The 17582-nt window shown below is 36.4% G+C and overlaps 1 protein-coding gene across 5 annotated transcripts in view; it reads right to left on the reverse strand.

Annotated features, from left to right (window-relative positions):
- Nucleotides 1-17132, reverse strand: part of LOC591753 (formin-like protein 3) — a 67149-nt gene extending 50017 nt beyond the window's left edge. For 2 of the 5 annotated variants that reach the window (XM_030984420.1, XM_030984419.1), the window contains exons 1-2: nt 7655-7727; nt 1232-1287 (exon numbers count right to left, since the gene is read on the reverse strand). In XM_030984420.1, coding sequence (XP_030840280.1) covers nt 1232-1287; nt 7655-7688 — 90 coding nt within the window. In that variant the 5' untranslated portion in view covers nt 7689-7727. Of the gene's footprint in view, nt 1-1231; nt 1288-3962; nt 4234-4328; nt 4462-7654; nt 7728-16788 lie in introns of those variants that run through there. The other 3 variants (XM_030984421.1, XM_030984423.1, XM_030984422.1) reach the window with 3 other exon arrangements.
- Between the last annotated feature and the right edge of the window lie 450 nt (nt 17133-17582).

The following is a 17582-nucleotide window of genomic DNA, read 5'->3' on the forward strand; positions in this document are numbered from 1 at the left end:
ACAAAGTCCGATATAATGGTTGTTAAGATACAATGTTCTATTGTTTAATACCTGCACATTTCACCTGGAAAACGAAGGAAAAAGGCACAAAACTTTTCTATTTCGGACAATACAAATACGAAATTTAAAACAAAGCATTGATTCTATTGCTTTAGTCCCGCAATTTAGACTCGAATATAATGATTTATTCATTTGTCTGTATGTCCATTCTTCTGTTCTTATTTGTTCAGCTCTCTAACTTCATTCAGCGTGAAATGGGATGATACTTGACATGGAGGGACAAAAGGTCCCTCCTTCCTTTATCTCCAACATATACAACCACTCAGTTCTAGAATACACGACAAGTTAAATCCTGTACTATAGACCCATACAAAGTCCGAATGTTAACGAGTGACGTAAACAATAGAGTGCATGGACAGTGTATACACTCCACACTCAATATTTAACTCTATGGATTGAGATGCCATTTAATATTTGATTGTGAACTGGTTCTATATTTAAAGAGCGATTCGCATTGCCGAACCTCGAGTGTAAACAATGCGTCTCCAATTTCTTTTTTTATCCATCACGAATCTCCTTACTGTAGGAGGAACATGTACACAATGGCTGAAAGGGGTTCCCCGGCGATCAAAGAAGTTGGTAAATAATTATATAAGGGGGCATTCAATGCTCCTTTTTGTTGGATTATGAGTCGAAATTTGCTAGAGATTTCGCATGTCATCGTATGTTTAAGATAGCACGTAGAGATGAAGATACCGAGTGACCTTGCTCACGCAAAAGAAAGAAGAAAAAAAAAAGGGGGGGGGGGTTACTCGAGGCTGACTGCTTAGAATACATGTGTGTGCTCAACAGTAAGCAACCAGGGGACCGATGGCTTGAAGTCCTCTCCGAGGGACTGCAGATTAATGCCTTACCACATGGGCACTAGCGCATCAACTTGGTTTCGAGCCAGGGACCTCCCGGTTACGAGACAACTGCTCTACATTTGAGCCATCGCGCCTCAGTTCTTGTATTCTTTTCAGGGGTAGGGTATGTGGACTTTATTTTCATATTTTTTAAAAATTAAGTTTCTCTTTGTCCTGCTGCAAATACTTTGATCTGAGTTTCCTCTTTCAGAAGTAACATAACTGCCGTGTATATCATTAGAGTTTACGAGACAAATTCCTATACCAACACTCTATATAATTTCACTTGAATTTGTGTTTGTGGAATTAATTTACAGTGATCTTACCTTCAGCCGTGTAAACCGACGCTCTATAACCTCTGGCCTGGGTTGAGGCCGTATATCTGTGGATTTAAACAAATGTGAAACAAAGATTAATCACAAAAAAGAAGAAACATTAAGAAGAAGAATAATACAATAAATATGGTGAGTTATAAATTGTTGCCAATAAAAAAAAATACACAATGGAAATGACCTTTCAAGTTCGAACGATGAATTCCAAAAGAATCACACTTTCCTGTGGCAGCTAGCTACCCCAAGAATATTTTTTACCAATATATTATTTTATGTGTTTCATGACCAGATAAAATTTGGAACACTGCCTTGTGAATGAGGAGAACATGTGATTGTAATGGATGGGGGTGAGAATACATAAGGTGGGCTGTATATACAGGAGATTGGGTAATATTAGCACAAACTTTACCCTCAGTCTACAATCAAGGACAACCATCTGCTAAGACATTACATGATTAATCAATGAAAGTAAACCACGCCCGGATTGTTTCACCCTGGAGAACTGCCCAAGGACAATTACCCTCGTTGAGATATAACTAATAAAAATAAAGTAATCTTGTCATGAAGATGTGCCTTCTGTTGAAGGAACGCAAAGCAATATATTATTTTTAATCAAGAATATTTCAACAAGTCTTAATTACAAAAAACTATCTAATTAATCGTTTTGAAAATACGAATGAATATTATTGTTTCTATTTCATTCACTTCACCATTTTCATATTTTGCTTCAATCGGCTCTACAATGGAAGAGTTAATTAATCACACTCCATTTACAGTGTAAATTTGCACATTTCTCGAGCAAACCTGGAAACACCTAATTTTAGGAGTACACGCAGAGAAAATGTTACAAAACGTATGACATTATGCATGAAAAACTGGATCCAGAGATTGATATGTTTACAGTGGAAATATGTCTGTCGCAGGCTACTGACGTCACAGCCCGGCATCGAGGTGTGAATTAACAATTTGCTCAGTCGTTGAGTTATGCTTATAAATCTCGGAGATTAATGAAATACATAAACATTCACAACACATTATTTTTTCTCTATCAAAGCTAAATTCGCAAGACTAAGCAACTGACACCACTTCAATTTGATGCACTTACAATGATAATCAGACAGTTTTCGTGACAACTTCTAGGTCCCTTTTGATAACATAAGCTTGCTAAAGGCATTCAGGCTCTAAAAATAGCCAGATTATTGTGAGCGAATTATTCACTTTAAATAATTAAGACTCGAGAGTGTGGAAACAACTAAACCTCAGTCACACCGACTCTCGGCGATTCTCGGGGAAATGTAATATTTCGTTCGATTTGTTGTCGATCTCGATGGTGTGAATGGCTGTTGTTAAACAAAGATCAGAAATGGGTGCACTATTATTGCAGTGAGAATTGGGTTAGAATAAAAAGCAAAAGAACAAGAGTACCAAGTGAGGGAGGGTGGGATGGGAACGTTTTATTTTGGCGTTTGCTTTTCCTCTTTCTTTTCTTCTTTTATTTATTATTTGAAGTTCCTTTTTTTTTCCCCTCTCTCTCTTTCTCTTTCTCTCTCTCTCTCTCTCTCTTTTAATGTTGCCATTATTTTGACGGGGATGTGCACTGTGCTCCTGTACACATCTACTCAAAACAGACACGATATATCAAAACCTCTTTGCTGAGGTTAAGAAATCACAGCCATGTAATTAGACTAACTAGATTAACTTCTGATTGAAGTGCATTGCAAATAACAACGGATAACCAGATATAAACCCCACACTTTATTTACCATACATTAGTAAAGGTAAACAACATTGTCAGCCAAGGCTGTGAATTTTTGGATTTAATTTATGTTTGTAGCTGCCATCTGTCAATACAGTCTCAGGTTTAATTTTTACTCTTATTAGATGTGGAATAAAAAAAAAAATGAAATCATCGAAAATCCGTTTTCCCCTTTTTGTCGGTTTGGTGTATCCCTGACGCTACTGTTTAGATTTTCAGCATATATCTGAGAATCTCTTTTTCCCCGGAACAAGTGTAAGTTTGGAAGGTAAAGGTCATTTAGAATACTAGTATTACATCTTACATCATTTATAGGTGGTATAATCTATTCTTTCTGGGTTGAGTTTTGTGTGTGAGGGGGGAAGGGGGGGGGTGCAAATCTGGACATGATTTCATTTTGAAATTTCCACCAACATGGATGCATGTAACCCACTCATGACATGTAGGCCTTTAATGTTATACAAATGGAGATCTACATCAGACGCCTGAGCTGTGACAACCAACTGTATACATGTTTATTACTCCAATAACAAGCATAATTCTGGATTGTGTAATGCCAATTCATGCAATAATTTAAGTAGACAGTTAAAACAGATCACATACATGCACCCCCTCATTCTAAAAAAAGAATGAAACGCCGATAATACCAAACGGCAACAACAACCCCCTCGATCTCACTCCCCCTCCCCCTCCCCCTCCCCTCCTCTCTCTCTCTCTCTCTCCCTCTCTCTCCGAGTCGACCTTTCTGTCTGTATTTTTATCTCTCTCTAAAATGTAATATACATTTTCATGACAATTGTGCGATGTACAACTGTATACGATGTGCTGTTACATCACCATCAGCATATTACTACACGATCGTATGGACATCACTCTGTACGATATTGCACTGTATACAGTATGATCTGAACACGATTCCACCTGTTGCATGTACAGTATAGTGACCCTTACATACATGCCCTAGCTTACCTCTTACGCCTGCCCACACAAATGTCCTGAATTGGCTCTACCAGAAGGAACTATCCAAGGAGAAAGCAACGATGAACCATGCAAGAAATAATGCAGCATTGCTAAAAGCGTTGTCACATATCCTCTCAGGCGCCATATAATTTAAATATACATACACGACATTCGCGTGCACCACACTAGCGTATGGAAGTCAATATATAGCCATCAATACATGTTGAAATCTGTTGAATGCAATTATACAGTGCTTTTCCAGCGTGAACTCATGGTCGACGGCACTCGAAGTCATGCACAATGGAAATGAATTGACGGAATTTAAAAGAGGAATAAGAATAGGTAAACAAACAATTTACACGCTGGATATCTTACCATTTGCTTTTTTTCTTCAACGATGAGCTGAAGGAGTCAACTACATGCCTCATTAAGCAGTTTGTATATGAGGTCGCGAGCCAATGTGACATAAGCAACATTATAGAGACGGGAGAAAGAACTCGAGACAGAGAGAAACAGAGAGAGAGAGAGAGAGAAAGAGAGAGAGAGATGGGGAAGAGAGAGAGAGACAGAGACAGACAGACATACACAGAGAGATATAGAAAGAGAGAGAGACAGAGAGAAAGACAGACAGACACAGAGAGAGATAGATAGAAAGAGAGAGAGAGAAAGACACATAGAGAGAGAGTAAGACAGAAATGAAAAGAGAGAGAGAGAGAGAGAGAGAGAGAGAGATGAAAAGCTGCGCCAAAATCGCTTCGAATAGATTCCATACGCATTATCGTCTAGAAATTCTATTACTAGGTACGTTCACGTTGTATGTCTTATTGTTATAACTGATGGGTGGAAATCGGATTAGTTGAAGGGGAAATGAAAAGGTTACAGGTCCTTTTTTTGTGTGATTGACGTAATAAAAATACCGAAAGGAATTCCGGAAAGGGGTAAAGCCCATATAGGTGTGGTGGGGCTAGAATAATTGTGTATCGTGTATTACCCCCCCCCCCCCATTCTTATAATGTTAACAATAACATGGTTTTCAATGACAAAAGTATGGTATCACTGATGTATTATTAGTACTATTGCAATTTTCTGTAATTATTACGCAAAAATGTAGTCAAATTATAATTTATTTTACTTCTGCTATAGTTATGGTTGAAAGATATCAGTGTCTTGTCGCATTAAATATTTTGTTATTATGTTACAGTAATTGATTTATTGACGGCACCTCGAATTCTATAAATCAAATTGACATTGTTATAATTATTATAATTAGTAGTAGTAGTAGTAGTAGTAGTAGTATATGTTGACGTATTAGTATTAGTAGTAGTAGTTGTTGTAATATTGTCATTGTTATTATAAATATTACTATTATTATTTGTATTATTGTTATTATTATCATCATTATTAGCATCATCGTTGTTATCATTATTATAATTATTATCATCATTATTATAATTATTATTATCATCCTTATTATTGTTATTCATATTAATATTAGTGTTATCATTACTATGATTATGATTATTATTATAATTCTGGTGAAACCTCTGTATTTTAGTGCACTATTAGCTGTATTAAAAACAAAAGTTGTAATAAACTTGTGTCAGTTGTTTTCTGTAAGCCTATATATATAAAGAGTTCATCAATGTAGATAACAAACCCACGTCAATTGAATCTTTTGATACATGCGTTTTTATTTTTGTGGCCTTGAAATATATGCATGATACGGTACGGCACATCTATTCATGTAGAAGATTTTAACAACATTAAATACATGTACTTGTATAATGGATAAATTAGTGTTAATGTTTGCTTACAACCTTAATGGCCGTGGTGGTATAATTTAGATTGTTCTGATAGTTGTATGAGAGGTAAATTTGATAATGACTATAACGGTGATGACGAAGGTGAATATGATATTGATACTAATGACAATAGAGTCATATGACTATGCTTTTGTATGTGACGGCGATAATAATAGTAATGATAGTGGGTTCTTGTATAGCACTCATGTCTGTCAGACTTGACACTCCTAGCGCTCCGCAATGATGATAATTATGTTGATTTTTATATTAAGAGGATAAAGGTGAATATTATGAATAAAATGGCGTAATGGCGATTGTGTTAGTATTACTTTCACGTACTATGTGTACATAATGCACTACAAACATGCTCAATGTGTCTCTAAGTAAGTTTGTTCATTATCATCCATCATAACCATGCCTATATCCATTAACGTCAAATCCTCTCCCATTCAACCGAGGCTAATTATTATTATTATACTGATAATCACAAGTGTTGAGTAACGTTCACAATAACCTTTAACAGAGTCTACCCGTGCAGTACTTTCCCCCATTATCAACAAAAATCGAATTGATATTATTGATCAAGTTCATTATCTTCCAGGAATGTAGCCTTCATTACAGACCTTCGCGGATTACTCATGCCACGGAGGTGTAAGTTTCCCGCGCGTAATGTATGTGGAATATTTTACACACAATATATACCAGACACTGCTTTCGTTACTGTTTGTATATAATGTGTTGAGACTCTTATTCAGTTAGTCTGTATATTAAAGATATGAAATTGTTGGGGCTAACGAAAAACCGATCGATGGGCACGACGGTATATTACAGCTGGTCTTTTGAAACTGAATTCAATAGAATATTATGCCATACTGGTATATGCTGTGCCTCGTGAAGTAGATCAGAAAAACGTTATCAAGTATATGATTGATTCGAATATATACACATATGTGCATAATGCAAACGACAATATACATTTTCATTGTTGTTCAGTGTCTAATCACATATCAAAAGCAATGGTATTGGATTACTTTTATTATAATATGTTTATGATTTAGGTCACGGTGTTTCGTGCTCTGACAAATTAGCACCACCAATACTCTCATTGTATTTCCATAACGATCTACGATATACTTAAGGCTATGTAATCATTGCAAGAACATTGATGATAATATTGCTTTATCACGATCATCATCATCATCATCGTCATAAGCGCCATCATCATCACCTTCACCATCATCATAATAATAATCATCGTTATCATCATGACCATCATCATCATCACATCACATTACATCGTCATCACCATCAGCATCATTATTGTTATCATCATCATGTGTATCATAGTCATCGCCATCATATGCATCGTCCTCATCATCGTCTTCATCACCATCATCAACATCGTCGTAAGCGACGATGCTATATGCCATAGTCAAAGGAAACACTCCTGTATTACCAATTTCTAGTTAACGACGTGACTGTCATCCATGATTTTGGTCATTTGTTATAACCATTAAAGGGATCCGGTAATTTGTCTCAGATTTTGAAACAAACTCCTGGATTTAGCTCATGCTGCAATGATTATTATAAACCCTTACGTCAGTCAGGAACCCCATGACTTTTACAAGCCGATCGTTTGTCTCATTATCAAGATATTTATGATTACAAATCGAAACCAAATTCTGCGTTTTCCTAACGGTTTTCCTAACAGTCTACTGGGGAATACGAGTATGGTAACACCGGTCACTCAAAGATTTTGTCTTTTTTGACGCACTTCTTAAACATTCTGAAGTACTATTTTTTTAGGGCTTCAATATTACATCATATCACAGACACTGATAACACGTAGGACCATGCATGTCAGATTTAACATTGTTAAACGATGCCTTTAATACTTACACCTGAATTGATAAGTCTCTCCCGTTTGTATCATCTTGCTGCTATATGTATATATAATCCAAAGAAAGAATAAAATCCACCTTCCAAGCAAGTGATTTGCTATCTCCAGTTAGTATCTCCTCGCTCTATCCACCATGTCACATCGTATACATAAATTTAAGGTTGATTAATGCTGTATTCATCGCGAAATATAGCCATCCGTCAGTATGATTGATAATTCAAAGTAGATACATCATTGGAATACTCCCAGTGCGCATTCATTATATCAAATTGTCAAGAAAAACACGAACATTGAACATCCAATTCAAACCATCATCATGATTATACTTCCCAAATCGGCAAGGTTATTTCTCCCAATCGCTCTAATGATGAATCAGACAACTCCAAGAACGTGATTTTTTGGCCGCGCTTTCTGCTATTTGGTGGTGTCGTCTGTTCAACAAAAAGCACGGTGAACTCACTGATTCCAGAAAAATATTGCACACAATGATGACAACATCTGATTATGAATAATACTGACACCTGCTCCATCAACTGATACGTGTATATTATACCAACCACTATCACCAACGGATCAACATATGTTCATTTTCATTGTCCTCGATGCCCCCCATTTCTCTTTTGTATAAAGGGGCGTTCCTGACGAATCTGGGGAGAAAATATGTGAGCTTTTGATTGTTGGTCGCTGATTAATTTGTGGAGTGGAGGTTGTGGAAGCGAAAGTGGTATCCAGGGTAGATTCCCTGGTGTGGAAGATGAGAATGAGATGATGGTCAATACTCGTGAAGCCATTAAACCATTGATTGTGTTTGATGAGGGGCTGGGTTGGAAGGGACAGGTAAAATGCGATGGATGTCAGAAGCAGTGATAATGTATGCGCAATTTTCGAACGCCATTTTGAGTTTGTTAGTGATGGAACGGAGATAAGATTAAATATGTAAGATTGTAATCGGCTTGATGTCATTACCGTGTCATTGTCATTTGGATTGAAGATGCATTATGCTGTGTTGACTTGCTCTTTAAATATTCTTGCCCATTGGATTCTGTTAATACCTTTTTTGATACTTCTTTGATAATTTCGTTTATGCATATTTTCTATTTTACGCAGGCTCTGTCACATATAGGGCAAAGGGGAATTTATATTTACCGCCCCTCTGTTGTAGAGTCATCGATATGAAGCGAGAATAGAGGAAAAAGAGAGAGACAGAGAGAGAGGGAGAGAGAGAGAGACAGAGAGAGACAGAGAGAGAGAAAGAGAGAGAGAAAGAGAGAGAGAGAGAGAGGGAGAGAGAGAAAGAGAGAGAGAGAGAGCATATTTCCAAGTGCAAAATCCCAATCAATATAGCATTCGCACAATCTAATACTGTGAATAATAGTGTGTTACAAGGTTATAATACAGCACACGCCTTTGTTTTTTCACGCTCCAAATGAAGATCACACCTAACTAAATATAGAGCTGCAGACAATAGTAGATATAACAGTATCAACCCTCGCAATATTGGGGGTGGGGCGGGAGGATCACAGAATGGTATGATAGAGACCCTAGATTCGACCATAGAATCTTGTTTTTTTTAAGTCCCATGTACATGGCAAGTATACTAAATGCTCCTGGGGGGTGTTTCACAAAGATCCTAAGTAGAACTTAACTCTAAGTTGAACTTAAAAATTATGGACAGCCATTGGAGTCTTAAAATGAAATATATTCAAAAGCAGAAATTCAAGTATTTTAGACTTTTTATAAATTCCACATCCAGAACATGAAATCTCCTTGACGATAGAAAATACGAATGATTTGAATAAACAATTAATGCCTTTCAAAATAACTTTTACAAAATATTTTCAAAGATGCTAATGGCTTTCCATAACTTTTAAGTCTAACTTAGAGATAAGTTCAACTTAGGATCTTTGTGAAACACCCCTTGGGCTACCAAGTGACTTGATTTTTTTTTTATTTAATCAGAAAAGGCACATCTCCCTGATTAAACAATAATTATTTGTAGTCAGTGCGTAACGATACGGGAGGCAAGTCCCCCCCCCCCCCTCGTCCGCGGCCCATCAAATGGCGCCAAGGAAAAGAGCAAGAGAAAAGAAGAAGAAGAAGAAGAAAACAGGAGAGGGAGAGGTGATGTGGACACGTCCCCCCTTCCCATATCCGATGAGCTAAATTTCTTCAGAAATATCCAAAATGTCCCAACCCCGACACTAGTATACCCCCGTTGCCAAATACTCCCACTCCGCCTCTCTGCCTGTGCATGGTCCCTCTCTAAAATGTATTCATGGTTCATTTTTTCTACATTCTCAATACATACAGACGTTCAAGGTTTCATACTGCATAGACAAATAACTTGTACATTGTGTACTTTTTCAATTACAATGTTATTTCCTCGTCATGATTTTCCTTTGTAAATTTGAAATTAAAGTCTGTGCAGCAAAATATGAACTGCGTTTTAAATCTATTTGTGTCGGAGGGTCTATGAAAAATAGAACTTTCGTGATGGGTTATACTTCAATATGTCCAGGCAAGTAGAATCCAATCTCTTCAATGTTTACGTGTATGGGCAGGGTCATCCTGTACTTTGTCCTAGTCTTAATATAGCGGTGATAGCAGAGTGCTTTAACTAATTTACGTCATCATGATGTTTACGAAGTTTCATAATCAGTTCACAGGAGGGCAGCTAGTATCATCATAATTATGTAAAATCAGAGATATTAATTTTTGTCACATACTTTACTTAGCACATCTGGGATTCCGATCATGGTGATCCTGCCGGGTCCCATTCGTCCAGAACGAGATGTGAGTTGGTTAAGAGTCCGTAGTACGGTCAGCTCTCTGTCTTCGCCTTCACACTGACTCAGCGGACCCCGGTTTCGAGACTGAGTCACGTCGTTCGGATAGTGACGTTAAAGGTCGGTCCCCAGACGTAAACAAAAATCATATCTTAATGATACACGTCTGTAAAAACCCAATTTACATACACAATATATCAAACAGACCTGACAAACAAACAAAATGGCGGCCGGAAGCATGATATTGATAGCCAACGTTTTATTGGCAATAAATATATGACAAATAGATGTCAAAGTTTTACTGGCAATAAATGTATATACGATGGATTTAGATCAGACAATAAAGGGGTGAATAAATAGAAGCAAAACATTGTACTGGTGTACGTCACTGCACCCGGGAAAGGGATTTTCAGGTAATCATATCATCTTGTTTACCCAGGGTAGCCCATCAGTATCAATAATGCTCTTCATGAGGGCCCTACTATTATTATTACCCCTGTCATGTCACCATTGCCAGGAACAAATGTTATAATGCACCTTGTGCAGCACAGGTACCAAGCAAGCAAGGGTCGAATCCGAATGAATGTACCACGGTATATTTTCTACATGACCCTGACACAAGGTGACACATTCATCAATCACATCATATCATCTCGTTTACCCAGGGTAGCCTCATCAGTATCAATAATGCTCTCCACGAGGGCCCTACTATTATTAGTCCCCCTGTCATGTCATCATTGCCAGGTACCCTTGAAAATGTATAGAGGGGAAATGTGGTAATGCACCTGGTGCAGTACAGGTACCAAGCTATGATCGACTCTGAATGAATGAATGAACCACGGTATATTATTTACATAGCCTTGACACAAGGTCAGCTTTGTAAACAATCATCACCTGGGTAAAGAGAGGAAAATGTGGTAATGCACCTGGTGCAGTACAGGTACCAAGCTATGATCGAGTCTGAATGAATGAATGAACCACGGTATATTATTTACATAGCCTTGACACAAGGTCAGCTTTGTAAACAATCATCACCTGGGTAAAGAGAGGAAAATGTGGTAATGCACCTTGTGCAGTACAGGTACCCAGCTATGATCTACTCCAAATGAATGAATGTACCACGGTATATTTCTACATAGCCTTGACACAAAGTCAGCTCCGCGAACAATCATAAATCACAGTTCGCAGAAATCGAAATTTGATAATTTCAGTAAATCAATCGTGATGGTTGAAAGCACCATTCATCGTAAGATCATGGTTGTGATTACATTTTATACAGGTAATTGGTTTCAAGAGCAACTAGGAAACGTTGGCGGCATTGAATTGCCCCATCGATCGCACACCCCATATAAAAACACTTTGAAGAACTATTTGTCAAAAATAATATATTGTCAATACAATAAAACATTTCCCATAACACGTAATAGAATTTTCAACAGCGAATTAAAAAGAAGAAACGAGACCATAAATTGGCTGACAGTAATTGATGAATTTTTAAGAATTTCAAGAATTTTAAGAGCAATTTCCCGATATTCTCTTCATTTGGGGTGTGCCAGACATAGAAGGTATAACAGAAGGTTTTTGAACCACTGGATTTACTAACCTTTGGGTTATTCACGAGTAACCCCAAAAGGGTATTCTTTGATCGAACCGAAAAAAAACATTGTTTATTTCACGAGTTAAGATCAGAATGAATTGACCTAATTTGATTTTTAAAAACGCTAATGAGAGGCACAATGCGCACCACTACAAATACTAAACAACGTCTTATCAAACTAAGCAACCTTAACAGACCTCAATGAATTACGTTAAGTGAAAATGCCAAGAATGGATAAATAAGTATTATCCTAGCATCAAGTATCATTTATGGATAATGCTAAAGTCCCCAAGTAATTTTAACTATATTGTTTTCTTTTGATTTAATACTTCTACTAACACTATTTTTCATATCATCAATCTTTATCGTTATGATGGATTTTGTGTTATTAGTCTACTGAAGGAAAACAAAATACAGTCGGATTATTCTCAACATTACTATGATTATCGAACGTTATTGCCTGCGTCTTTACAGCAGCATTTGTATACTTCCCATATAATTATTTAGAATGTAGTAAGACGAAGTAATGTAAGCCTATTTTGATAACTTCATCGATCGTTCTCCCCAGTTGTCTGCAGAAGTTTTTTTTTTAAAGCTAAGTACATGTAGAACATGTACAAGTCTTATGGAAATGGTGATTTACTAATATTACTTCGCTTTAGGTCCCTGGTAATTATATTTACACAATGATACTTCCTTATTCTTTTGTAAACATGAGGTGATTTGTTGGAATCATCATTGTTATATTTGTTGAGGTTTTGTTCCCAATTATTGTATCAAAAGGAACTCGTATGTAAATATGTACAACTAAATCATTCATACCCCTTGTAAATTTGATGGTTTTTTGTGGTAGAATATGGGCCTGTGTTTAATACTTTTAGATGTAAGCTTTGATATGTCACATTCTCACGAAATATAAATCAGGAACAAGTGCATTCCTCAAAATACCTAACAAATCAAGAAAATTGTTAGGGGTATGAATAATTTAGTTTTTTAAATCTATATTCTGTGAAAAAAAATATTATTGAAAATGGCTAATCCCAGATATAAATTTTATCAACAAAATAATCTTCTTTCGGAAAATTGAAAAGGAGCGCTCCACCAAGAAGACAGTCCATGCTCAACTCTCACAAGACACAAGGCGTGTTTATAATTTCTAGAATACCCCATCTTCCAATGTATGTACACTGGAATGTTATCTCTCTCACACCCAACACGAAATTTATGTAGGCAATATAACAGGGAAATAGCCAAAAAAAAATATCAGTTAAGATCTCCTGCTCTTTTTAAATCAAATAGAGTTTGATAAAATACGTTACGAATTCTGAAAAAGCTGCAAAGCAGCATTATGAATAAATGAGTAAATATCACTTCTTCTTGATGGGCTATTTTTACAAATTGTCTTTACTTTGTTTGTATTATCATTCTATTGTTGTACCTCACTGTCAATGACAATCATCTCTCTCTCTCTCTCTCTCTCTCTCTCTCTCTCTATCTCTCTCTCTCTCCCTCTCTCTTTCTCCCTCTCTCTCTCTTTCTAACTAGTAGCTATAATTTCTCCCCTCCTATTAGTATTCACACCATACCCCCTCTTTATTTTCGTTGTTTCCACCCCCTCTTCTCTCTCTCTCTCTCTTTATTTTGCTCTCTCCCTCTCCTCAGCTATATCCCTCCGTACCTTTATTTCTCATTCCTTATATATTTGATATCACATGGGTAGGCTTATTAATATTCATGCAGTGAATAATTCGGTGTATTTTTCGTTATGTTAATACTTTATTTTATTTGTACAATATATGTTTATAGTATCATTGTTTATATTGTATTATTCTAGTTGTTCCTATAGACCAATACATGAATCAATAATGAATTAATATACCGAACATAAGTGTATAAACGATACTTTAAAATAGACATAATATTACCAAGGTTAAAATGGGAAAATAATTTCCCGAATTTATTTGGATATTATAGCACACTTTGTTTGTGCATTTTTCATTCACCAAGTATTTGTTTTAAAGTGTATGTCTAAATATATCATTACAATTAAACTCGTTGCTCACGTAGCCTATTTTATAGTCTGTGTACAGCTATCGTATCATAGCAATTGTAAAAAAACGTCTCGTGTAAATATTATTACTTATGCAACGTGACTGAATGTCGTTTAGCAGCCATTTTTGAGGGGGAATCTAAATTTGCGCTTTTTCTATGATCGACATGGCCCTGCTGATGTCATGACCGTCATCGTTAGGAAAACAGAACCTGACGGACCAATATTCGACACCTTTTTCTTTGGAAGCATCTCTCAGTGGGATGACTATGTACACAGTGAATCATCATAACCATAACACCATTGACAGGCTCGGTTTTCACCCTCGAAAAAAAAGTAGATGTGTGTGCAAGACATAATGGCATTTTTTAAATATATGCAACGGTTTTTGTACAACAAATATGTCTGATTACATTCGAAGCTTGTATGTATGTTTCAAGAATATGTATTTAAAACAACAAGGATTCTTGGTGACGTTTCCCTGATCGATTTAAACAAAAGAATATTCTGTGCCCTATCATAATCTTGCCTATCTATGATTATTTTAATTTTTTAAAGCAGATATTTCTCTAAACGAAAACAATTTTTTTTATCGACAGCCATGCCATGAAAATCATCTTCCATTTTCATTCATATAGCTAAATACATAATTCTCTTATGAATGTATGGAGGTGTTGACACCCGTGTTGACATTCAAAGTCCTACTATATTTTTGCTTATTTTTCTAGTATTGTCATACAGATTATCACATTAACGTATAATGTAATCATGTAGTGACATAATATGCTTCTGGGGCAGGAGGCGTTTATCAATTATTATATTATTATTGAAAGGACAATATATTCAGAGGCGAAAGATCTAATTTAACAACAAAAAAAGCCTCGTGATTGATAAATGTAGACCTACTCTCTTATGTCAGGCTGAACCACGCTGTTTATTTTTAAAACGAACAATGGATCTTGTCCATAATACGTATAAGCGTTAATATAAAAAAAAGCACATATGCCTATACTTCACCCTATAGCATGTCTTCTCGTGGCAAAGGGCATTTTCGTAATGTAATCAAATTGTTGAATATTCCTTTGTGAAGAGGCTTGGTACGAATTATGTTGTTCATCTGTTACGAATAAATGTACCTCATTAACCAGAAATTCAAATGAATGAAATCATTAGTATCGAGGCACTTAAGTATAAATTTGGTTACTTGAAGAATATGGCCTATTGTGTAACTAAAGTGGTGTGCATTATACTGATAATTGTATACAAGATAAGTGCTTTATCACACGATAACGTGACCTGTGTTTGATAATATTCTGCTGTGACCTACTAACTCGACACGTGGGTATAGTTTTCTGACTCGGTGAGTTCTACATTTTGTCAATGCTAATTAATGCATACCTTAATAACCAGCAAAATCATGAAGGTCAGAAGAATATATTGCTATTTGAGTGATGCTATTAACCCAGGCAAAGTAGAGCAATATTTCTTTACGTACATGTATATATAGAGTAGAATGCAATGCATATTAATCTAAATTATATGTGTATAACTAGAAACGATTTGATAACCGAGTTTGTATATTATGGAGTAGTAGCCTTCATTTAAGGCAAGCTAAGACAGTTTAACAATGTAAAACTGCGCTTTAAACACATTTATTCAATTGGTCAATTATTTGATATTTGTACTTATTAATCTAAGGCATTTATTTCCCTGCAGCTTTCTGTTTGTTTCCCCTTCTTTCTTACTTTTTCTTGAGAACTTGTATAGAGGTGTAATGCGCTATACATGTGATGTATAAGAACAAACTCCAAACCGACTCAACATCAACCGAGTCTTGGCCATTCAGGGGATAAGGTAATTTTTCTCGATCTGCTGTCGGCCTGAGTCGGTCACGTTGGATAATGCAATATAAAGGCAACTTTAAAAAAAGAGGTAAATACTTTTCCAGTGGGCCTGCTTTGTCACCTGAGAAACAGTTATTCTATTTCCTAAATAAGCCAGTTCATAGTTGCAGTTTGAGCACGAGCAGATAAAGGTGATTGTAGACCAAATTGTGAAATACACGGAGACAAAATACTTGATACGTGCTCATGAAAGTTATTTAATCATTTTTCATTTATGTACAAGCAGTGCACTCCATGATACACAGGTGGAAGTATTCTTTGAAAAGGGGAAACAAAGGGTATTTATGTAGCACCTTCATCGCTGTAGGAGTGATTATTTCAAAATGTACAAAGTGGGACCTCTTCATGTTTTGAAGATCTATGGATATTCGGGGTCATTTGGGACTTGTGCTAACCGTGAACTGGTCTATACGGGACTGTTACGAATCTTACGAATAATCATTTTTTTTTAAATAAGTTAATGTTGCACACGCGCGGCTGATTTGAGGTGCTGAAGGAAAGGTCAATTAAAACACAAAGTATGGGTAACATTTTTATTGTGGTGCTGTAAGGTGCTGAAGATGATGATTCCAACAATGTGGAATCATTTCGTTATAAAAAGGATTCAATTGGAAATGATTTAAACACCCAGTCATGATTTCACATCACTGGGTAATCAATCATTAACCATACTGCAATTATACTTTTAACGAACTATAGCATGTTAGTTCTAAGAAAGTATTATAGTAAAGCAGTAGCGAGAAAATATATTTGAACAAAGTGAAAGCAAAAGCCAAGAAAACATGAATTGCCTTACCTGTCATCGCATCTGTTGGTGGGGTTTCCATGGCGAGGTATTCCAAATGTTAATTCCCAAGATTAGAACAAGACCAAACAGTCTCCAAATAAATTCGCTTGAATAGTATTCATGTTTCCATTTCAAATTTTCCAACGGATTTTTTCATGAAGAAGTCTCATGCATGCTTTTACCTTGGTCACACCCCAAACTCCAAACCGAGCTTATTCTTATTACCCCTCTGGTTTATGCAATTGTCTCTGATCGGTCTGTTGTCGTTCTCGGTGGTGTGTGTGTGACTTGACGGGTGTCACAGCCTCAATTCACCTTCCCTTTGTGACCGACACTATTGACAACTCTAATCACTTCCTTCTCACGCTTGGAAGTATCACTGCAGCGACACCCGGCCGTTTCCTTATCCAATGTTCTCGGCCAGCTCAATACAACGACAAGAGTCGTTCACCTTGTCTGACAAGTCACGCGAAAATGTAACAAAGCAGGCGTCCTCAAGTAACGATGTAGGCTTCAATACTGCTTTCTCAATAGCCACAATATATATATATCAACCATTTGGAGGGGCATGGATTTGTAGTGTATTCTAGGTCCACAGGAGGAGGAAGTAAACAAACGTCTGTGTCATTTTTCCCTATATTCACAAATTCTAAAGTAGATTATGTTGACGTTTTCACATCTAGCGAGTTAACTTAGTCATGGATAGGTAACCATCCTCCATTTACGTCTTGAACTATCATTCAAATAAAGCATCGACCCACTCTTGCAAAGCACGATCGTCGTTTCTCTAGATTTCCAAATTG

The sequence above is a fragment of the Strongylocentrotus purpuratus genome, unplaced genomic scaffold (assembly GCF_000002235.5).
Source record: "Strongylocentrotus purpuratus isolate Spur 01 unplaced genomic scaffold, Spur_5.0 spur5_scaffold_14, whole genome shotgun sequence".
NCBI lineage: Eukaryota > Metazoa > Echinodermata > Echinoidea > Camarodonta > Strongylocentrotidae > Strongylocentrotus > Strongylocentrotus purpuratus.